Below are 25,280 nucleotides of genomic sequence, written 5' to 3'. Positions count from 1 at the left end.
CTGTGGAACTAGTTGCAAAACTTGAACGATTACAAAACCTATGCATAAGATTTATTTTTGGCCTGCGGAAGTTTGATCATGTTTCCGACTACCGTGCGAGGCTTGGGTGGTTACCGATTTATCGTCGGAGAGACTGCCATATCCTGTTCCTTCTATATTCCGTCCTTTTTAACCCTAAATCTCCTTGCTATCTTAAAGATCGCTTCGTCTTTCATTCTTCCACTCTTACCCGCAACCTCCGTTCATCCAACAATCTGTCTCTAAATATTCCTTCCCATTCCTCAACTTTCTACTCCAAGTCTTTCACGGTGCAAGCCGTCCGATTGTGGAATTCTCTGCCTGAAAGCATTAGGAGAGCTTCGTCATTGGAGTCCTTTAAACGGCAAGTCAAGGCGCATTTCCTTACCTCTATTTCCTCTTCATCTTCATAATCTATCTACTCCTTTTCTTCCATAGTATATGTAGTAGTTTAAGTAGTGATATTTATTTATTATAACAATTATAATTATGTGTATTATTATTATGTAGTTTATGTAGTCAAAAGTGTATTTATTTTTATATGCACAAGTATTCCCATGCTGCACTATCCCGCTATATTACCTAATATTCAATATCTCCTATACTTAAAGGTTGCCTGGAAGAGATTGCTACTTAGCAATAAGGCCGCCTATTGTACTAATTCTATTTCTCTTTTGTTTTGTATTTTGTTTTTTCCTGTTTGTGCAATAAAGTATTTGTTATGTTATGTTATGTTACCTAGCCTTAAGGGAAGTTGCGGGTCATTCCCCCGTGTGGAGTTGCTGATCTCCCATCGGGCGCGTCCCCAGGTGGCGGATAGGGGAATGCCCTCCCAGTAATGGGGGGGGTACCGGCTTCGGCCGGCGCGGACCAAAACAGCGTGGTGGAGTCGCTCTCGCTCGTGGCCCTCTGCAGGGACGAGGTGGTGCGCAGAGTGGACACAGGAGGGCGACTATCCGACGGCGTCTCTGGCTCCGGCCAGATGACAGGGGCTTCGGCCCCACCGTTGGCAGGGGCGGCGGGTCCGGCAGCAATGCCGGGCAATGGCTTCGGCCACCGTCGGCCCGACCCGTAGCCCAGACGCAATGCTGTCTGGAACGGGGGCCGCCTCCGCACTGAGCGGAGGGGGCCGCGAGGAAGACAACCTCTGAAAAATCACCGTAAGCCTAAGTTTGTGGTGCCCGGCGAGGGGCTGTATGGTCTGACGCTCAGGCCGTTAGGGCACCCCAGGGAGCTCACCCTGGTTAATAAAAGAGACCGCCTGCTGAGGTTCAGCTAAAAATGGAAAAAGCGCTCAAGAAAGATAAAATTACCCACGCCGGCAGCCGGGAAACCGGTGAATCCGGTCCAAGGTCCCCATTCGTATGTGGGGGGGACTGCGAACGCTTCGTGGGCTCGCAGAGCTCTCGTCAACCCGAGACAGACATGGCGTTAAACGCCCCCACCGGACAAGACTCTCGCGCGTCAACACCGTCTGCGCTTTCCGAAGCGCGGGTGGTGTTGGAGCGCCTACCAACCACGGATTTGACTCCAGCACGAAGTGCTGATGGTGCTGTTCCTGGGCCAAAAGCCCAGAGACGTACAAGGCGGACCGGTCCTAGCCTCGTTTCATCTTCGGATGAAACGAGCAGTCTACGGACCGTTTGCTCCATGGAGAGCCTATCCTCTCTCCCAGAGGGCACACTGTGGCGCAAGCGCAAAACAGTTGTGCTCTCGGACCCGTCCTCTGACGAGGGGGACCGAGCTCCGGTAACGGAGCTCGGTTCACCCGTCATGAGGGCGCGGGCCAAGAGAGGTAGAGGTCGCCCTCCTACAACCGGAGAGTACGTAGTGTAATAAGACCACGGTAACATGATCATTAACTAACATACGCATACCTGGATATACATAAAGCTGCCTCAGGTACATGCTCTATAAATAAAACAACCATTGAAATAATAAATAATAAGTATATTGGTTACTTACTCTAAATTTCCAAAACGCACGCGTGCTCAAACACAAGTGTACACGTGTTCAAAATGGTACGTCTGCCTTCGATGCGTGCTCGAATCAAAAGAACCCCAATGAAAGACAAACACGCCTTTTTATACCCTTTCTCCTAGTATTGCCATATGAAGGCAACACAAATTCGCACAAAATTACAGAAAACCTAACATTCGTCCATCCTGACGTCGTGCATGTCCTCATGCACGTAGACAAAACGTCTAATGTTCAAACCTAACATTCGGCGGGCCAAGTGATTCCACACTCATCGAGAACAGTTACAAAGCTTCACTTAAAATCTAAAAGTACAACGACATATAATCACATTTACGGGGTGAAACATCAGCTCTTCTTTCTAATCATTAAAGCTATTCAAGTTGTCAATAGTTCGCAAACCCTTCCTTCTCACGAACCATTGCAAAGCAATTGAGTGTGAACCTTCTTTCTCACACTTGTAATTATCGTATACAAACCTTCCTTCTTATATACGATAATTAAAATAATCATAATATAAAGCTACTCAAGTTGTCAATAGTTCGCAAACCCTTCCTTCTCACGAACTATTGCAAAGCAATTGAGTGTGAACCTTCTTTCTCACACTTGTAACTATCGTATACAAACCTTTCCTTCTTATATACGATAATTAAAATAATCATAATATTACAAAGCTATTCAAGTTGGCAATAGTTCGCAAACCTTTCTTTCTCACGAACTATTGCAAAGCAATTGAGTGTGAACCTTCTTTCTCACACTTGTAACTATCGTATACAAACCCTTCCTTCTTATACATATACGATAATTAAAATAATCATAATATTATAAAGCTATTCAAGTTGGCAATAGTTCGCAAACCCTTCTTTCTCACGAACTATTGCAAAGCAATTGAGTGTGAACCTTCTTTCTCACACTTGTAACTATCGTATACAAACCCTTCCTTCTTATATACGATAATTAAAATAATCATAACATTATAAAGCTATTCAAGTTGGCAATAGTTCGCAAACCCTTCTTTCTCACGAACTATTGCAAAGCAATTGAGTGTGAACCTTCTTTCTCACACTTGTAACTATCGTATACAAACCCTTCCTTCTTATATACGATAATTAAAATAATTTTGAACCCTCCTCACAAAATTGAAAGTCACCTTAACTAAATAGCTATGAGCCCTCCTTCTCAAGCTATTACTAAATACACATCTTACAGTTTCATCCAACAAACAGTACCTCTACTTACTTTCTTTTGATTGTATATAATAATGACACAATCAGTCATCTTCATCACTACTTTCTTTATCATCATTAACGTGAATCCAGGGTGACATTCGATTTGTTAAATGAAGTAGTCATCAATCCCAACAAATTCAAACTCAAAAATATGTTTATTCAGTAGGTAACATTATTACACTTTGAATCGTCAATTTTTACATCTTTAAGGGATTCCCGAACTGACAATAAAGTATAATTTTGCGTTTCGCATACTATTTCGTTCAACATAGGATTAATTTCCGCATCCATCTGAAGTCCAAACATTACCTCAGTCCGTCCCGTTGTCTTCCGACGGGTGTTGTTCATGCCCCATTGGACTCTACCTATCTTGTCATCCCAGACGTTCTTGTCAAAATTAAGATTTTGCGCAGTTAACGACCCTAACATCGTGCGATTACACTGCTCTACTTGTCCATTGGACCTAGGACTTGCAACTGCGTTCAACACGTGTCTAATACCTTTATCCGAGCAAAACGTTTGAACACGTACGATGTGAAGAAAGTACCGCGGTCGCTAATAATTCGATCTGGGTTTCTGAACGTATAGAAAATATCTTCTAATTCTCGCGTTGTTGTAACTGTTTTTGGTATTTCTGACTGGCCTGATAAATTTAAATTTCGTAAAGGCATCTACGACTACCAATAGGTAAGAGTTTTCCTCTCTTTGATCGCACAAAAAGGTCCAAGGTGATTGATGTACAGGGTGTGAAAAGGCACCTCGACTTTTCGTTTACGTGGAATAGGCCCTCATTTGAATTAGTTTTCTGTTATGTACTTTAACCCATCTGCATCAATATCAGTGGTAAGAAATTCCCGAATGCGACCCAGTTCACTATCACCTAATTGAAGAGTCTACAACCTGTCCCCCTCATTGATTGACATAACCGTCGGGTAAAGACCAGCGTCAATTTCCATTGAACTAAGATCCTCAATTGGGTTCCGAAATAGAAGGTCCACGTGCGTCATTTTCGTGCCAGCACGATATTCAAAAAGCAAAAACAGCCACCAGCGGGCAATACATCTAACCAAATCGCGTATGGAAAGCATGGAGCGCAACGCAATACAATCGGTCATGATTTTGAAATTCTGACCCAGAAGATACACCCGAAACTTTTGAGCGAACTTACTATAGCAAGAGTCTCAAGTTTATAAACCTTTTCTCTTCTGGAGATGTCTGGCGACTATAGTACGCTACGGGATGGTAGGTGTCGTTTCCATTACGTCGCTGCATCAATATTCCACTGACGCCCACTTCACTGGCGTCAGTGTGCAACTGTGTTTCGGCGGTCGGGTCGTAAATGGCTAAGATTGGCCTATCTATCAGACTACTCTTGAGATCAACAAATGCGGCTTCTTGTTCCTCAGTCCAACACCATTCCACATCCTTCTTGAGCAACTTATTCAACGGATGTGATAAAGACGCGTAATTCCTTATAAATTTTCCGAAAATATCCTACTAGTCCCAGAAATTGGCGGACGGAATGTGGACTGGTGGGACGAGGAACATCAAACACTGACTGTGTCTTTTTGTCAGCCGGCCGCACCCCAGCAGCGCTAATATCATAACCCAAATAGTTAATAATTCTGCTGTAAGAAATTACATTTTGCCAAATTCAGAGTTAGGCTTGCCTTTTCTATCAACTGTAGAGCCCTTTCTTACCTATCCAAACACTCTTCTACATCCTTTTCATAAGTTAATACGTCATCGATGTAAGCAGTAGCTTCTGAGAACCTAGCGGAAACCAATACCTTATTCATCAGCCTTTGAAATACAGCTGGTTCGTTAGCCAACCCAAACGGCATACGATTAAATTCATATTGGTCGTCTGGGGTGATAAAGGGAGTTAAGGGTTTCGATTCTTCTGCAATAGGCACCTGGTAGTATCCAGATGCCAGATCCAAAGTTATAAAGTAGGCCTGCCCCACTAATCGAGCAATCTCGTCTTCAATCACTGCCATCAGGTACCTTATCTTAACTGTCATTGAATTCAGAAACCTATAATCAACACAGAGCCTTTGTTTACCGTCCTTCTTACGAACCAACATAATTGGACTCGCATATTCCGATACAATTTCTCGTACAATCCCCGCATTCATCATCTCACCAACCATTTCTCTTACTTGTTGTCGTTCTTTGTGCGACAATATGTAAGGCCGGTAAACCACAGGACGCTCAATATTCAATTTTCATTTCAGTCATATTTGTACATCCCAACTCCTCTAATGATTGCGCGAAGCAATGCTTGTATTCGTTCAAAATGTTAAAATAGACGTCGTTTATGTGGCTCTTCAAGCGTTTTTGCTAAAGTTAACATCTTTAGGCTCTATACCTAAATGCTCGCCAACGAGGTCTGTGGGTGATGTACAAATATGATTGACAATCTGAACTCTATTTCATCCACCCATAATATCACCTTCATCAATATAACAAAAGCTGACAATGGGGTAATATGAATAAAGAGCTGACCTTCCTCTACTTTGTATAACCCGCCGGCTATCGTGAATTCTCGGTTTGGCTTCCCCACGACTCTTCCGCTAAGCCTAACATATCAATTAATCACAACATCAGTACGAGCTCTGATAATCGCCTCTCCACTCAATCTTGCGCATGAAGCGGAGACGACCTTTACACTCGCAGTATCACCACTACCACTGTTAGCAAAAGGGAATTCATCATCATAATAAAACCTCAATTCGTTGGCATTCTTGAATACCAGCACCTGATTCTGTTCGGTGAAGGACTGTCCTACTAATATCGGACAATTGAGCAGATTACTGTCAACCACGTGACACAAAACATCCGCACTAACACCGTCGATGCATAAATTAACCTGTGTCCTGCCCATGGACAAAATAAAATCACTACCAAAACTTTTAGTGGAGTCGGGGATTGATCACAAGTCTACCCCAAAATCAGTGTCGTTGTTTGTTTTATGAGCGAAACTTCGCTACCGAAATCTATAAACGATATCATAGAGGTGTCATTTACCCTAACTGTATTGAAATATTTTGAGCCCGACTTAGAGGTAAGTATGCGCATGATTTTAGGAATGTTACCTAGATTATCACGGTTTTCAAAAAAAAAAGGGACTCTGCAAGTTTCCATTTTATGACCGAACCTACGACATCCTGTACATTGGACCAAAGGTTTGGGACATTTAAGATACGGGTAACCTTTTTCCCTACAGTTAAAACAAAATAATTTGTAACTTGAATTTTTTTTTTGAAGTCTTAACTGATTTATCCCTATTGTCATTATTACTTCCCGCTGTGGATTCAGTCGACTACTTTGTTTTATTAAAATGAAAGCGATCGGGCGGCGGTTGGTTCTCCTTATTACTCATCGGAAAATGGAGTTGATCAGGCTGCGTACATCGTAACGCTTATCGCTGGATCTAATTGTCTTGTCACTTAATCCGTGGATAATGCAGTCCACGGCTCGTTTCCCTTCGATGTCACACCGGTTCACGATAGCTAATTCTTCATAATAATAAACCTCTAGCGGTTCACCAAACCTACTCTTTCGCCTAAGCGTATCCTCCAGGGATTGGCCATAATCATGTTCAAAAGGAAATGCGTCTAACCACTATAGCTGCCATTCTGCCCAGCTGTACACAATAGAATTGAAGCTTTCATACCAAACTTTGGCCAACCCCTGCAGTTTCTGCATTGCGAAGTGGATAACGGTTGTTCTCATCCCATCCGTAAACAGTGGCACACTCATTAACTTCCTTTAACCAAGTATCAATCTTTTGACTTTTCGATGAGGGTCCAAATTCGGGTAACATGGTTCATAATACTACTGGAAGGATGTGATGTGGCGACTGCTGTCGGATTAGGTTAAGATCTTAAGTTAACTAATGATTCAACAATATTAAGAACATCTTTAGATGAAAATGTAGGGCTATCTGACCTTTCTATTCCCTTAGCTGCCGACGAACGTCGCACCTCCTGCCCTTCGCCGCGACGTCGTTGGCTGTGTCGCTCGTTGTGCCGACGCGTGAAGCGACGTCTCTCTCCGGCTGCACTCCCGGCTCTCTCTCCGGCTGCGCTCCCGGCTTGTATCGGCTCGGCTCGGCTGCGCTCCCGGCTTGTATCGGCTCGGCTCGGCTCGGCTCGGCTCGGCTCGTCTCGGCTCGTCTCGGCTCGTTTCGGCTCGTCTCGGCTCGTCTCGGCTCGGCTCGGCTCGTCTCGGCTCGTCTCGGCTCATCTCGGCACGTCTCGGCTCGTCTCGGCTCGGCTCGGCTCGGCTCGGCTCGTCTCGGCTCGTCTCGGCTCGGCTCGGCTCGTCTCGGCTCGTCTCGGCTCGGCTCGGCTCGGCTCGGCTCGGCTCGTCTCGGCTCGTCAGTCGTCTTCGTGGAACGATCTCGTCTTCAAGAGGCATAATCTGGAACTCGAAAACATTGGAACATGTAAATATTCTTCAGATAACCCTATATGTATATATTTATACAGATATATTTCCAAAGTAAAATATCTCAAAAACGGTGTATCCTGATTAACACATATGGATACGATCCCACTTCTGAAATGTAATAAGACCACGGTAACATGATCATTAACTAACATACGCATACCTGGATATACATAAAGCTGCCTCAGGTACATGCTCTATAAATAAAACAACCATTGAAATAATAAATAATAAGTATATTGGTTACTTACTCTAAATTTCCAAAACGCACGCGTGCTCAAACACAAGTGTACACGTGTTCAAAATGGTACGTCTGCCTTCGATGCGTGCTCGAATCAAAAGAACCCCAATGAAAGACAAACACGCCTTTTTATACCCTTTCTCCTAGTGTTGCCATATGAAGGCAACACAAATTCGCACAAAATTACAGAAAACCTAACAGTAGGTCTTGCCAAGGCCAAGGCTGAGCTCAACCGCGCCAGGCGGGAAGAGCTCATGCTGGAGGCTGAAATGGCGGTGGCTGAATCAGCCAGAAAGGTCTTCGGTCTTCGAAGCTCCGGCACACCGCCGGAGACAATGACGAAAGTGGCAGGAGATAATCCCGCCCCAGCACCTGGTACAGAGACGGTCGCCGGTCTCTACCAGAAGGCGAAGGATGCTGCCGCGGTCATAGAGAACGTGGCCAGCAAATCGGGCAGACTAAAGGGCACCTTCGTCCGTGCCCTAAGGGACTCCACCAGGCTCATCATGGAGGTCCTAGACGTTCTCCGCTCCACGTCGGTGAGCGAGGAGACGCGCAAACTGCAGGCCGAGAACTCTCGCCTGCAGAAAGCGATCGACGAGCAGAAGAAGGAGATGGAGACACTCCGGCTGGAGATGCGCCAAGTGAGGGACTCGCTGGGCGCATCTCAGAGTATGACACCGCCAGCACCAGCGCTTGCACCTCCAACGGAGACCCTGCCTGTCTCTGAGAGCCCGCTCCCGGAGCCGGCCCCAAGAGTTGCAAGCGCCAAACTGGCGAAGAGGACAAACCCGCCGCTGCGCGAGTGCAGTAGAGCCATGTCCGATACCGATGGAGACCTTGCCGCGCAAATCATAAGCCAGGTGGGCTTCATGATGGATGCGAAACTGGCAGGTCTCGAGGACAGGCTCCTGCCTCCCAAGACGAAGCGTCCCCCGCTAGCGGCGGACCGAAAAAACGCGCAGTCTTACGCTGCTGCGGCCAGGACCCCCGCTGCCTCGGCGAGGACCCCCGCAGCAGTAGCCAAGAAGGCGACTGCCACCGCAGCCGGCACCACACGTGCCACGCCGCTCGCGGCCTCTCAAGGCCCAGCCGCGGCTGCTAGTGGCCCATCCTCCACACAGCCCCAGAAGAAGAGGAAGAGGGGTCCCAGGGGGAGGAAGAAAGGGAAGAAGGGAGGGAACGGCGGCCAAGTCGAGGCCCAACCCCTGCCTTCCGGGTCTGCCGGCGACGGCTGGACCACCGTCGGCAAAGGCCGAAAGAAGAAGGCGGCTCCCACGCAACAGCGCCCAAAGGTGCCCAAGATGCGCACACCCCGCACAGCGGCGGTAGTGCTGCATCTGCAACCGGCGGCAATGGAGGGGGGAACCACCTATGCGGATGTCCTGAGGACGGCCAAGGCCAAGGTGAATCTCCAGAGCCTGGGGATAACCAACCTCAGGATCCGCAAGGCGGTGACCGGCGCGAGAGTGTTGGAGCTCGCGGGCGCAACGAGCGCCGAGAAGGCCGACACCCTGGCTGAAAAGCTCAGGGAGTCGATGAGCGGGGACGTGGTGAAAGTCTCCAGGCCCATAAAACGCGCAGACATGCGCATTGTGGGCCTGGATGACTCCGTCTCCGTTCAAGAGGTGGTGGAGGCAGTGGCCACGGCCGGCGGATGTGCGACGGACGCCATCAGGACCGGTGTCATTCGCGAAGGCGCGGGTGGCATGGGCTCCCTGATGGTGAGCTGCCCTGTAGCAGCTGCTAAAAGGGTAGCTAAGGGTCGCCTCCTAGTCGGCTGGACCTCTGTCCAGGTGAGGGTGCTGGAGCCGCGTCCGCTGCGGTGCTTCCGATGCCACGAAACCGGACATGCGCACGCCATGTGCGAGTCCGAGGTGGACCGGAGCACCCAGTGTTTCCGATGCGGCCAAACCGGCCACCAGTCCTCACAGTGCTCCGCTACCCCGCATTGCACAGTGTGCGAGGCGGCGAGAAGACCGGCGGAGCACCGATTGGGCAGTTCAAAATGTACTGCCCAAACGAGGAACAAGCGGAAGGTTCGCGATGGCCCTCAGGCCTCCTCGCGACCTTCCCGCCCGCAGGCCGCGGGACGAGTTGGTACTGAGCCCATGAATACCAACTGACGGCTCTGTGGGTGTGGTGATGGTCTCGGTTTCGTCCTGGGAGACCGGGGCGGGAGACCAGACCAGCTTGTGTGGAAGCTCACTTCCACCACCGACGCACGCCGCTCGGATGAGCGGAGCGGGGCGGGGATGGCGGGCGGATGTCGGCCATCTTTCGCCCAAACACCGACGCGGGTCTCACCCTGTGTGCACTGGACTAGGGGAGGAGTGCACATAAGGGGGAGACCCAGGGAGCCACGGGCGGCAGACTCGGGGGAGTCTGTCGTTCCAACCTTCAACTGGCTCGAGTAGGCGTTGCGTGCGTGTTCCGCGCACGCCACTCACGACGAGGCGAGGCCTGACAGGCCACCACTGCCGGGTCGCGGAAGAATGCTTCGGCGATTCCCGGGTCCTGGCACCACAGTGGAAAAGTAGGAACACCGTTGGGTTTTAGTGGGTATACCGGGTGGCAACACCCGGGGAGTCCCACATAACCACGTCGCCCCCCCGGGTGGCGTGGTATGCGTAAAGCATTTCCCAACGCTAAAAAAAAAAAAAAAGTTGCGGGTCATTCCCAACACAAGTATCTGATTACTTACTGGGGAGACCTGTCCAATAATTGTAACTGATTTACAGAAATAAATTCATATTTTATTTTTTATTTATTTATTTAGATAAATTAGAAGAAGAATTAAATGAGAGGGACGTTTGAGGCCAATTTGTCGAGATGTAAATGTGTGTTAAATGCCGCAGATAACATCGGAAGGTCAAACTTGTTCTAAGCGAAACTTAGTGAAACTACCTACAATATCTTTACCATCCTTCGGAGGTTCTTATGATCAGTGGCTGGAGTTCCGTGATACTTATTACTCTTTGATTCACAGTTGTAAAGACACGATAATATTCAAAAATTCCATTACTTACGTTCGGCTTTGACCGGTGACGCATGGGAAGTAATTATACTCGCTCCTTGTTCGAGAGGTATTAACAGTGTAGTCTACATCTTATGCTCCAGCATCGTCACAATTTTCAAAGCTCATATCCAAAGCTAAAAAATAAAAATAGGTAAAAAAACTTTTTAAGTTAAACGGTTTTATGTTAAACATACATTGCAATGTTTAAGCTAAATGTACTAAAAACCAAAAAATAATAAAATAGATACAGTCGTGGGAATTATAAACATATGCATAGACTAGACTAAAATAAAACCGTGGGGCACGTCAATTGTCTACAATCGTTGATTAAAATGTTTGTTTTGTAATGTTACACTATAATTAGGCAGTTGTTCAACCGACAACGATGGACGTGTGATAAGTAGGGCTAGAATGTGGAAACAAGCTAGCAAGCTCGCTAGCAAAACATATGATAAAAGTACTACTCGCTCACCACTATGAAACCCTAAAACTCGCTTATAATCGAGCTTGCTAGCTTGTTTCCACATTCTAGCCCTACTTATAACACGTCCATCGTTGTCGGTTGAACAACTGCCTAATTATAGTGTAACATTACAAAACAAACATTTTAATCAACGATTGTAGACAATTGACGTGCCCCACGGTTTTATTTTAGTCTAGTCTATGCATATGTTTATAATTCCCACGACTGTGTCTATTTTATTATTTTTTGGTTTTTAGTACATTTAGCTTAAACATTGCAATGTATGTTTAACATAAAACCGTTTAACTTAAAAAGTTTTTTTACCTATTTTTATTTTCTAGTTTTTAGTTTTTATTTCGCATTCTGTTTAATTCATTTAGTGCTTCATTATTGCAAGGTTTCGTGCCCGTTAGTTTATTGCAGTCCAACTCCTTTATACGTAGTCCCTGCAAAGATCTTACTATACTAAGAGCCACGTAGGCTTGACCTTCTTCAAACAGTTTCGCACCTAAGTATACGACTGCGTGATCCACAGTGCTGCCCTGCATTTTATGTATTGTAGAAGCCCATGATAGTATTAAAGGCAACATTCTTCTTTCAGCCGTCATCCCAGATTCAATTTCTAAATTTTAATCTTATTATTATACGCCATTTAGTGGCTGCGCCCATCTTAAATATTGAGGTTGTATAGTGCACTGTATTCTTCTTGTCAAGCCCTTTTATTTGATACCCATATTGGTGGGATTGATAAAAAATTGTTATAAGCCATTTGGTAGCGGCGGCCATCTTAGATTTCAATTTTGCATAGTAAATTGTATTCTACTTGTTGAGACCTTTCATTTGATACTCATGTTGATGGGATTGATAAAACCTAAGTTATCCGCCATTTTGTAGAGGCCGCCATCTTGGATTTTAATTTTATATAGTACATTGTATTCTACTGGTTGAGCACTTTCATTTGATACCCATATTGATAGGATTGATAAAACCTACGTTATCCGCCATTTTGTAGCGGCCGCCATCTTGGATTTTTTTTTTTTAGTATATTGTATTCTGCTTGTTGAGCCCTTTCATTTGATACCCATATTGATGGGATTGATAAAACCTACGTTATCCGACGGATTGATAAAACCTACGTTATCCGCCATTTTGTAGCGGCCGCCATCTTGGATTTAAATTTTTTTTAGTATATTGTATTCTGCTTGTTGAGCCCTTTCATTTGATACTCATATTGATGGGATTGATAAAACCTACGTTATCCGCCATTTTGTAGCGGCCGCCATCTTGGATTTATAATGATAATGAATTATTATAATTGTATTGTCACCAATATCCAAAGTGTATACAAAATTTCAGATTAATCGGTTGACAGGAAGAGGGTGAAATTTGAATTACTAAATTTGACCCAAGAATAAATAAAACAAACGGGGTGAGCTAAATATAAAACCGTTTAATTTTGCATAGTAATTTGTATTCTACTTGTTGAGACCTTTCATTTGATACCCATGTTGATGGGATTGATAAAACCTAAGTTATCCGCCATTTTGTAGAGGCCGCCATCTTGGATTTTAATTTTATATAGTACATTGTATTCTACTGGTTGAGCACTTTCATTTGATACCCATATTGATAGGATTGATAAAACCTACGTTATCCGCCATTTTGTAGCGGCCGCCATCTTGGATTTAATTTTTTTTTAGTATATTGTATTCTGCTTGTTGAGCTCTTTCATTTGATACCCATATTGATGGGATTGATAAAACCTACGTTATCCGCCATTTTGTAGCGGCCGCCATCTTGGATTTATAATGATAATGAATAAACATAATTGTATTGTCACCAAAATCCAAAGTGTATACAAAATTTCAGATTAATCGGTTGACAGGAAGAGGGTGAAATTTGAATTACTAAATTTGACCCAAGAATAAAACAAACGGGGTGAGCTAAATAAAACCGTTTAAAAAGTTAGTTTCCCGCTTCCTGAACGCAGCTGTCAACTAATGTCATTACGGTTTTTGTGCACCGGCGCGTCACTTCGCCTCCGTAAATAAACTAATTGAAAACTAATATTTAACATAATAAAAATAGGAAAAAAAACTTATTATAAAACTTTTATTAGGTGTCCAATCATCTTGCCTCTTCTGTCCTCAATAATTCTCAGTATTTGTCTCTTTTCCCTTACTCTTACTAGCACTTCCTCATTTGTAACCCTTTCTGTCCAACTTATTCTTTCCATCCTCCTCCAACACCACATTTCAAAGGCCTCGAGGCTCTCTCTGTCCTTCTGTGTCAGTATCCAAGTTTCACATCCATACACATCTTTTTCTGATAGATTTGGCAATCCTAGCCTTGAATATGCACCCTTTGTTATGGAAAGCTTGTTTTGCCATTGCTATTCTGGTTTTAACGTCTAAAGTACATCTTGAGTCATTCGTTATTATGCTGCCTAGATACTTAAAGTTCTTTACATTTTCAATCGGGATATTATTTAACTTAATTATTTGGCTGTCTATTTTTGGAGTTTTGGAAATTGTTAGAATTTTGGTTTTACTTATATTAATTTTAAGGTCGTATTTTTCAAAAACTGTGTTCATTGTGTTAAGTAGGGTTTCTAGGTCTTCTTTTGCCGCAATATAGTAAGTAAGTAAGTAAGTAAAAAAATAGGTAAAAAAACTTTTTAAGTTAAACGGTTTTATGTTAAACATACATTGCAATGTTTAAGCTAAATGTACTAAAAACCAAAAAATAATAAAATAGATACAGTCGTGGGAATTATAAACATATGCATAGACTAGACTAAAATAAAACCGTGGGGCACGTCAATTGTCTACAAATTATCGACTTAATGTGCGATAGAAGAATCGTTTAATTCGTCGTTAGGCAGTTGGCCCGCAGACGGTGAGGAAATTACTTACTATTTTCTTGCTCATGGAAATTCCAATAGTTTTACACTCCATGTAAATAAAAGAGATGTTTCAACTAGTTTATCGTTGGATATTCACACTGCTGGCTGGCGAGGAATCGTTTCACTGCTCGTAGTTTGTCTTTAATCGACAAAACATATGATAAAAGTACTACTCGCTCACCACTATGAAACCCTAAAACTCGCTTATAATCGAGCTTGCTAGCTTGTTTCCACATTCTAGCCCTACTTATCACACGTCCATCATTGTCGGTTGAACAACTGCCTAATTATAGTGTAACATTACAAAACAAACATTTTAATCAACGATTGTAGACCATTGACGTGCCCCACGGTTTTATTTTAGTCTAGTCTATGCATATGTTTATAATTCCCACGACTGTATCTATTTTATTTTTTTTTAGTTTTTAGTACATTTAGCTTAAACATTGCAATGTATCCATACTAATATTATAAATGCGAAAGTAACTCTGTCTGTCTGTCTGTTACTCTTTCACGCCTAAACGGCTGAACGGATTTTGATGAAATTTGTTATGGTGATAGATGATAACCTAGAAATGGTCATAGGCTATAAATAATCACGCCATCGTTCGTAGGGGGTAGGCAGTAGGCAGATAACTAAATTGAGTTAGTGATTTTTTGTCGTTTTTGTTGGGACTTTTGCTCTTTCACGTCTAAACGGCTGAACGAAATTTGATGAAATTTAGTGAGGTAATAGATGGTTGCCTAAAAACGGATATAAGATCAAAATGATCACGTAATCGTACTTAGGGGCTAGGAAGTAAGTAGAAAACTGAATTGAGTTAGTGATTTTTTATGGTTTTTGCTGGGAGTTTTGCTCTATCATGCCTAAACGGCTGAACGGATTTTTTATGAAAGTTAGTTAGGTGATAGATAGTACCCACCTACCTAGAAAAGGATGTGGGCTATTAATATTCATGCTATCGCACTTAAGGCGTAGGCAGTAGGCAGAAAACTAATTAAGTTAGTGATTTTTAATCGTTTGTTTTAAAAGTTTACCTCATTCACGCCTTAATGTCTGAACAGATTTTTATAAGACGTGGTTTATTTAAAGATAGGATCCTAGGCACGGACACAGGCTACTTTTTACGGCGGGAAAATGCTTCATTCCCGCGGAAATCTAGCGTGATCGTGTCAAGAAGCGCATGACGCCATAGCTACTAAAATGATTTTGATGTTTTTTTTTTTTTAAACTGAGTGTTACTAAGACTTCAAGTTAGTATTTGATCACTTTTCTAACTTAGAGGGTAGGTAGGCGCCATAATTTAGGGAATCCCTACTAATATTATATATGAGAAAGTAACTCTGTCTGTCTGTCTGTTACGTTTTTCCGCTTAAACCTCTCAACCGATTTTGATGAAATTTGGCACAGACAATCTTTAGACCCTGAGAAAGAACATAGGCCTTTATTGCGAAAAAAAGGAATGCAGAGGTTAAAATAGGGGTTGAAAGTTTGTATGGGATATTTTGCGTACGGCTGTGCAGCATGGTTCAAAAAGGCATCTATTGGGACCTACATTACGGACCTAACCAGCGTCCAAAGAATGGCTTGCATGATAATAACGTGAGATATGTCGTCCACACCAACCTTGGCAATGGAGGCGGCACTAAACCTGCGTCCATTCCATCTGTACATAATCGGGGAAGCTAGACTCGCTATGCTCCGAGCTAAGGAAAGGGGTAAGACGACATGGGGATCAACTGTCATGAGAAAACTCAAAGAGGACCTTATGACTGACCCGGTTATGGCGATGCCCTCAGACGTCATGGTCGGGACTCATAACTTTGTGAGTTACTTCAAGGTGGTAATACCAGAGAGAGAGGAGTGGTCTAGAACTCTACCCTCGCCCTTTCCCAGTGCGGATCGGGTGTGGTTTACCGACGGCTCTAAGCGAGATGGGCTTTCAGGGGCGGGTATATAAGTGCCCCAAGCGAAAGAGGGTAACCAACATGGGGGCACACGCCACAGTTTTTCAGGCTGAGATGTATGCCATCATTGATTGTGTGCACCAAAATTTGGGGAACATAAACAGTAACATTCTCATACTGTCGGACAGCCAGGCTGCTCTTAAGGCAGTGGCGGCGACTGAAGTAGACTCATTACTCATTCTAGAATGTATAGATAGTCTGAATAAGTTGGGGGCCTCAAATTCGGATCGGATCGGATTCGGAGAGAGAGATCGGGAACAAGTCTAATCGGACCCGAACCCTTCTGCGGGATCTCGAAAAGCACCTCTAGATATCATCTGGGGGTGCGACTAGGAAATGAATCCAAGGAATTTTGGCCCAACTCAGTTGGCCTGAAACATTCGAAGCAGCTGATTAGACCTTTTTCTAAGAAATTCTCATCAGAAATCGTTACTCTCACTAGGGGGCAGGCTAGGATTTTAATAAGGGGGCATTGCAGACTCAATAAGCACATACACAGAATGGAGCTGACCGAGTCTCCTTTATGCAGATTCTATTTAGGGGAAAATGAGACGCCACTACATTTGCTGTGCAGCTGTGAGGCTCTCATACATAGTAGAAGCCGTACACTTGGGGACTACATAATGGATCCCCAGGAAGTCGTGCAACTTTCTCCCAAAAAGACGTTGGATCTCTTCGAACGGATCGGTCTAGAGGAGAATTTTTAAATGTAGGGATTTAGGTCACAATAGATCTGACATGGTCGCAGTGATCTCGCGGGCTGCATTCAGTTCGGTCTCCACAATTCTCAAATAATAAATAAATAATACCCAAATCTATACCGTTCCTTTAATATAATCCTTAACATTCAAATTAAAAGTACGCAGACGAAGTCGCGGGTACCAGCTAGTGTTTAACATAAAACCGTTTAACTTAAGAAGTTTTTTTACCTATTTTTATTTTCTAGTTTTTAGTTTTTATTTCGCATTCTGTTTAATTCATTTAGTGCTTCATTATTGCAATGTTTCGTGCCCGTTAGTTTATTGCAGTCCAACTCCTTTATACGTAGTCCCTGCAAAGATCTTACTCTACTAAGAGCCACGTAGGCTTGACCTTCTTCAAACAGTTTCGCACCTAAGTATACGACTGCGTGATCCACAGTGCTGCCCTGCATTTTATGTATTGTAGAAGCCCATGATAGTATTAAAGGCAACATTCTTCTTTCAGCCGTCATCCCAGATTCAATTTCTAAATTTTAATCTTATTATTATACGCCATTTAGTGGCTGCGCCCATCTTAAATATTGAGGTTGTATAGTGCACTGTATTCTTCTTGTCAAGCCCTTTTATTTGATACCCATATTGGTGGGATTGATAAAAAATTGTTATAAGCCATTTGGTAGCGGCGGCCATCTTAGATTTCAATTTTGCATAGTAAATTGTATTCTACTTGTTGAGACCTTTCATTTGATACTCATGTTGATGGGATTGATAAAACCTAAGTTATCCGCCATTTTGTAGAGGCCGCCATCTTGGATTTTAATTTTATATAGTACATTGTATTCTACTGGCTGAGCACTTTCATTTGATACCCATATTGATAGGATTGATAAAACCTACGTTATCCGCCATTTTGTAGCGGCCGCCATCTTGGATTTTTTTTTTTAGTATATTGTATTCTGCTTGTTGAGCCCTTTCATTTGATACCCATATTGATGGGATTGATAAAACCTACGTTATCCGCCATTTTGTAGCGACCGCCATCTTGGATTTAAATTTTTTTAGTATATTGTATTCTGCTTGTTGAGCCCTTTCATTTGATACTCATATTGATGGGATTGATAAAACCTACGTTATCCGCCATTTTGTAGCGGCCGCCATCTTGGATTTATAATAATAATGAATAAACGTAATTGTATTGTCACCAAAATCCAAAGTGTATACAAAATTTCAGATTAATCGGTTGACAGGAAGAGGGTGAAATTTGAATTACTAAATTTGACCCAAGAATAAATAAAAAAAACGGGGTGAGCTAAATATAAAACCGTTTAATTTTGCATAGTAAATTGTATTCTACTTGTTGAGACCTTTCATTTGATACCCATGTTGATGGGATTGAGAATAAAACCTAAGTTATCCGCCATTTTGTAGAGGCCGCCATCTTGGATTTTAATTTTATATAATACATTGTATTCTACTGGTTGAGCACTTTCATTTGATACCCATATTGATAGGATTGATAAAACCTACGTTATCCGCCATTTTGTAGCGGCCGCCATCTTGGATTTAATTTTTTTTTTTAGTATATTGTATTCTGCTTGTTGAGCCCTTTCATTTGATACCTATATTGATGGGATTGATAAAACCTACGTCATCCGCCATTTTGTAGCGGCCGCCATCTTGGATTTATAATGATAATAATGAATAAACATAATTGTATTGTCACCAAAATCCAAAGTGTATACAAAATTTCAGATTAATCGGTTGACAGGAAGAGGGTGGAATTACTAAATTTGACCCAAGAATAAAACAAACGGGGTGAGCTAAATACAGGGTGTAACGGAACGGGGGTATCAACCCGAAGTGTGCCTACTCTGTCACTATCTACAAACCACATGCGAGAGTATTGGCCGCCTAAATTCATATTTGCATTAGTTGTGAGCAATTGAATTCCAGGTCTTCATGTAATAAATTCAAATTTGCACAACACTACGTAGCAATCAGCTGTTCAAGGTATTTAACTTTTGAGTGAACAGCTACCACCTCTTTTATTTATGCCTGCCCTAGTAAAGGGTAAACGTGCCAGTGATGGCCATATTAATCAATATTTTTTAAATTGTTTTGTTTCATCCTTGTGAGGCCAAGATTTCCAGACACAATAGTTAAAAAAACAATGGGCTTTGGTCCCGGTTACTGCTTACTGATGTAATAAGTAGTCGTTACATGAGCCATGTCAGGGGCATTTGGCGGCTCAATAATAACCCTCGCACCAGGATTGACGAGGTTGGTTATCCACCTCACAACCAATAGGATAGAACAAGATGTGAACATACATAAATCACGGCTTTATCCCTAATGGACCAGACAGAGCTACAAGTAATTACACATATCTAATATCACACTTACTGCGCTACTGAGGTGGGCAGAGTCACTTTGTTGTACAAGTTTTGTCCAAAAATGTAGTCGATTACCTACATTAATAGTTGATAAAGAAATGTACTTTACAATGCATCTCGTCTCCTTGTGTAGTATGCTTTATTTTATGATTACGTAATATCAGGCTCCCTTAACACCGTCATCCAGGTCAAATGGGCATCACGCTAGCGGCGAATGCGTTCATGGCTAGCTAGGTACGGGACAGTTTCATTAGAATACTTTCAGAGTTTTGCAGGCCCTAAACAACAACTACTACTCATACACAGTTACCACTAATCACTGACTAAGGTGTGCAAGTACTAACACCTCACTTTACAATGGATCAAAGGACACAGCGATTCAAGAGGTAACGACGCGGCGGACGAGTTGGCCAGAAGGGGAACGGGAGGTAACAGCCATCGGTCCGGAACCGATATTGCCGATCTCATTCGGACAGGTCCGCTCGCTGCTACGAACGAGAGCAGCCAACAAACACACCTTTTTTTGACGTGACTCATCGAAGATTTGCCGCAAATGACATTAACTACCTGGCCGGACAAATGGGGAGCGCTGAAGGCTCTCACCCGGTACAACGTTTAAGACAACAGGCCTGAGGGTGCCCAGTTGGGCGCGAACCTCGGCTCAGGGCGTCGTCTGAGAGGAAAAATATTTGAAACAATTAAACGACCCTAGTAAGTCGATAGCGATAAGCGCTGATTGAGGGAAGTCGTCGACCACGCCGGCGGTGTCGGTATCGGGGTCCTGAAATGTTTGTTGTCGCGAGCTGATTGGCTGATTCTATGGCTAGAGTAATCGGGTCGTCGGGATCGTATTACATACTTCGGACGCCGATGCTATTCAGTACCGTTCCTAAGCGGGATGTATTCGGAAGCCGCAACTACCAGGGGATTTGGTTGGTGCGGAGCAGAATCGAAAAAACTAATTTGAGCCATTGGGCAATGGTTGGCAGACTTAGGTCAATGTGCAGATTTTCATTGCGAAGGAACCACGAACGATTTTGTATTTCCTGTAGACGGTGGATTTGAGAGAGACTCGCGTGAGCGAAAACTACCCCTGCATAGGTCATGATCGGACGGATGCAAGTCGTGTAGATTCCTAAGGGATAATTTACTACGCTTGTTAAAGAGACAATGAACACGGCCCATTACAAACGTGGCGCGATCGCGCACACGTTTGATATGGGCCTTGAAAGTAAGACGTCTATCTAAGACTACGCCGAGATATTTGACTTGCTCCTCCCAAGGGAAACGGCTTGCCAGAAATCTTGATGACTTAAGTTGACAGCGTGACCGTGACGTATTATAATATCCCTTTGAAAAGTACACCGCTGCACTTTTCTCCGGGTTTACCTTGATTCTCCATTTGCGAAACTACTTGCCCAAGGCATTGGCGCGTTGGAGAATTCCGGTCATCATAACTCGACCACGGCACGAAGAATAGATGGCTGTATCATCCGCAAATAAAGCTAGTTCGGTATTAGGGTATTTGGGAATGAACAAACACACCAGACTATGAACCACCGTAAATAAATGCAGGCAGGCTAAGATGGCACTACCTAACATCAATAGTTGTCTCTCCAAAAGAATTCTAAATGTGAAGAGGTCTCCACTAATACAGGTAACAGCTGCAGGTAGCAGGTGTAGCTGTGTGGTCACGGTGATATCAACAAACATCTGTTTACACTAGGTGTCACCGACAAGCCCCTGTGCAGAACCTGCATGGACGAGACAGCGGCCCATGTGCTACTGGAGTGTGAAGGAGCCGCCAACTACCGGGTCCGGCACCTTGGCCAGACGGGGTGCCTCCCTGAGGCGGCCGGCAACGTCAGAGGCTTGTTAGAATTCCTTGGGGATTTACAACATAGTAAAAGCAAAATAAATTTCTCAAGTACCGTTGTGACTGCCTACCCCTTAGTGATACGGGCGTGATATTATGTTAGTATGTTCTGATTACTTATGGCTCTGCCCACCCCATTAGGGATACGAGCAGCTGCAAGTGATTGTGTATCTTATTAACGAGACATTAATGTTACGTTTACAACATAGTAAAGACAAAATTAATTTCTCAAGTAAAGTACCTACCTAACATAATTTTACTTTTACTATGACATGGTAAAAGTAATCTTAAAAAAAAATAGGTAAAAAACTTTTTAAGTTAAACGGTTTCATGTTAAACATACATTGCAATGTTTAAGCTAAATGTACTAAAAACCAAAAAATAATAAAATAGATACAGTCGTGGGAATTATAAACATATGCATAGACTAGACTAAAATAAAACCGTGGGGCACGTCAATTGTCTACAAATTATCGACTTAATGTGCGATAGAAGAATCGTTTAATTCGTCGTTAGGCAGTTGGCCCGCAGACGGTGAGGAAATTACTTACTATTTTCTTGCTCATGGAAATTCCAATAGTTTTACACTCCATGTAAATAAAAGAGATGTTTCAACTAGTTTATCGTTGGATATTCACACTGCTGGCTGGCGAGGAATCGTTTCACTGCTCGTAGTTTGTCTTTAATCGACAAAACATATGATAAAAGTACTACTCGCTCACCACTATGAAACCCTAAAACTCGCTTATAATCGAGCTTGCTAGCTTGTTTCCACATTCTAGCCCTACTTATCACACGTCCATCGTTGTCGGTTGAACAACTGCCTAATTATAGTGTAACATTACAAAACAAACATTTTAATCAACGATTGTAGACAATTGACGTGCCCCACGGTTTTATTTTAGTCTAGTCTATGCATATGTTTATAATTCCCACGACTGTATCTATTTTATTATTTTTTGGTTTTTAGTACATTTAGCTTAAACATTGCAATGTATGTTTAACATAAAACCGTTTAACTTAAAAAGTTTTTTTACCTATTTTTATTTTCTAGTTTTTAGTTTTTATTTCGCATTCTGTTTAATTCATTTAGTGCTTCATTATTGCAAGGTTTCGTGCCCGTTAGTTTATTGCAGTCCAACTCCTCTATACGTAGTCCCTGCAAAGATCTTACTCTACTAAGAGCCACGTAGGCTTGACCTTCTTCAAACAGTTTCGCACCTAAGTATACGACTGCGTGATCCACAGTGCTGCCCTGCATTTTATGTATTGTAGAAGCCCATGATAGTATTAAAGGCAACATTCTTCTTTCAGCCGTCATCCCAGATTCAATTTCTAAATTTTAATCTTATTATTATACGCCATTTAGTGGCTGCGCCCATCTTAAATATTGAGGTTGTATAGTGCACTGTATTCTTCTTGTCAAGCCCTTTTATTTGATACCCATATTGGTGGGATTGATAAAAAATTGTTATAAGCCATTTGGTAGCGGCGGCCATCTTAGATTTCAATTTTGCATAGTAAATTGTATTCTACTTGTTGAGACCTTTCATTTGATACTCATGTTGATGGGATTGATAAAACCTAAGTTATCCGCCATTTTGTAGAGGCCGCAATCTTGGATTTTAATTTTATATAGTACATTGTATTCTACTGGTTGAGCACTTTCATTTGATACCCATATTGATAGGATTGATAAAACCTAAGTTATCCGCCATTTTGTAGCGGCCGCCATCTTGGATTTAATTTTTTTTTAGTATATTGTATTCTGCTTGTTGAGCCCTTTCATTTGATACCCATATTGATGGGATTGATAAAACCTACGTTATCCGACGGATTGATAAAACCTACGTTATCCGCCATTTTGTAGCGGCCGCCGTCTTGGATTTAAATTTTTTTAGTATATTGTATTCTGCTTGTTGAGCCCTTTCATTTGATACTCATATTGATGAGATTGATAAAACCTACGTTATCCGCCATTTTGTAGCGGCCGCCATCTTGGATTTATAATGATAATGAATAAACATAATTGTATTGTCACCAAAATCCAAAGTGTATACAAAATTTTAGATTAATCGGTTGACAGAAAGAGGGTGAAATTTGAATTACTAAATTTGACCCAAGAATAAATAAAACAAACGGGGTGAGCTAAATATAAAACCGTTTAATTTTGCATAGTAAATTGTATTCTACTTGTTGAGACCTTTCATTTGATACCCATGTTGATGGGATTGATAAAACCTACGTTATCCGCCATTTTGTAGCGGCCGCCATCTTGGATTTATAATGATAATGAATACACATAATTGTATTGTCACCAAAATCCAAAGTGTATACAAAATTTTAGATTAATCGGTTGACAGAAAGAGGGTGAAATTTGAATTACTAAATTTGACCCAAGAATAAATAAAACAAACGGGGTGAGCTAAATATAAAACCGTTTAATTTTGCATAGTAAATTGTATTCTACTTGTTGAGACCTTTCATTTGATACCCATGTTGATGGGATTGATAAAACCTAAGTTATCCGCCATTTTGTACCGGCCGCCATCTTGGATTTAATTTTTTTTAGTATATTGTGTTCTGCTTGTTGAGCCCTTTCATTTGATACCTATATTGATGGGATTGATAAAACCTACGTTATCCGCCATTTTGTAGCGGCCGCCATCTTGGATTTAATTTTTTTTTAGTATATTGTATTCTGCTTGTTGAGCCCTTTCATTTGATACCCATATTGATGGGATTGATAAAACCTACGTTATCCGCCATTTTGTAGCGGCCGCCATCTTGGATTTATAATGATAATGAATAAACATAATTGTATTGTCACCAAAATCCAAAGTGTATACAAAATTTTAGATTAATCGGTTGACAGGAAGAGGGTGAAATTTGAATTACTAAATTTGACCCAAGAATAAAACAAACGGGGTGAGCTAAATAAAACCGTTTAATAAAACCGTTTCAAAAAGAGATTTCTTCCAGCAGACCTACTACGATAAGGATACATTCTTTATTCGTCGCATGAAAGCTCGTACGTTGATTAGGAATAGGGCTAGGCGGGCGTAGTTCCGTCTCTTTCCCTCGTGCCTCTCGATTCCATCTTCCATCTCGCTCGCTCGCGTGCGCGTTTCTCGCGCATAGAACAGGCTCCATACTGTGCTGAGGCGGGCGTCGTCCCTCCCCCCGCGGCTGGCTGTATTCCATTTCAATCAACCAGTCGTGGACGCGTTGCTGTTCCTCCGTGTGCGTTTCAGCGGCGATTTCCTGTTCATCGATTTGGCTTCCTCTTTCGCTTTCTTCCCTTATCATTGCGACGCTCCGTTCAAGTTTCGCCTTGACTTTGATGGCTTCTAGACGGAGTTCCTGCTGTTTCATTTCAGCTAATTGTATCTCCGCGTCGAGCTCGGCTTGTCTGATGCGCGCCGCCGTACTTGCTGTGGAGCGCATCGATCGCACGGAGCGGGTACTTGCTCTGACAGGCGGGACTTGCACCTGCCCCCCTTCCGTGGACGTGACGAGTCGTCGTTGCGGGACAACCGTGTTCGCGGACGCTGCCGACGTGCTGGCAGGCTGTTCATCGATGTGCATGGCTGACGTCGTGGTGCGCGGGAGCGCGGCCGTGTCTCTCTCGATGAGTACCATTGGCGCGGCGGAGGCGGGCGCGGACTTCTCTCTATCTTCAAAGGTCTTCTCTCTGACTTCAAAGGTGTTCTCTCTAGTTTCAAAGGTGTTCTCTCTAGCTTCAAAGGTGTTCTCTCTAGCTTCAAAGGTCTTCTTGCTCCTCGTGATGGGCATTCTTCGGCGTAAGCCAGAAGCTACCGCAACCTCGAAAAAGGCTATACGGCTAACTCGTAACCTCGAAAAAGGCTGTGCGAGTAGCAACTCCCGCTTCAAGGAGTCACTTTTCCGTCCTAACGGACGTATGATGTGCACACAGCCTCCCGTTGGCACCGTTAGGTGGACAAGACTGCGCTACCTTGTTGAAATTAGGACGTTGAAACTAGAAGTTGAAATTAAGAATATATCGATGTTTTT

At 43.0% G+C, this 25,280-nt stretch overlaps 2 protein-coding genes across 3 annotated transcripts in view; both read left to right on the top strand.

Moving 5' to 3' along the window:
• Nucleotides 1-25,280, top strand: part of LOC126381270 (uncharacterized) — a 321,493-nt gene that overhangs the window by 127,809 nt on the left and 168,404 nt on the right. The window lies entirely within an intron of this gene.
• Nucleotides 1,300-10,915, top strand: LOC126381280 (uncharacterized). The gene is made up of 3 exons (XM_050030776.1): nt 1,300-1,813; nt 8,110-9,797; nt 10,910-10,915. The coding sequence occupies exons 1-3, from the start codon at nt 1,300-1,302 to the stop codon at nt 10,913-10,915; spliced, it is 2,208 nt and encodes a 735-aa protein (XP_049886733.1).

This window comes from Pectinophora gossypiella, unplaced genomic scaffold, assembly GCF_024362695.1.
Source record: "Pectinophora gossypiella unplaced genomic scaffold, ilPecGoss1.1 Pgos_42, whole genome shotgun sequence".
Taxonomy (NCBI): Eukaryota; Metazoa; Arthropoda; class Insecta; order Lepidoptera; family Gelechiidae; genus Pectinophora; species Pectinophora gossypiella.
This window is presented reverse-complemented; position numbering and strand designations above follow the sequence as displayed.

Coding starts and splice junctions, on each gene's coding strand:
- LOC126381280 (XM_050030776.1), top strand. CDS start 1,300: ATGGAAAAAGCGCTCAAGAAAGATAAAATTACCCACGCCGGCAGCCGG. Junction 1,814..8,109: donor GAGGGCGCGGGCCAAGAGAG/GTAGAGGTCGCC, acceptor ACAAAATTACAG/AAAACCTAACAGTAGGTCTT.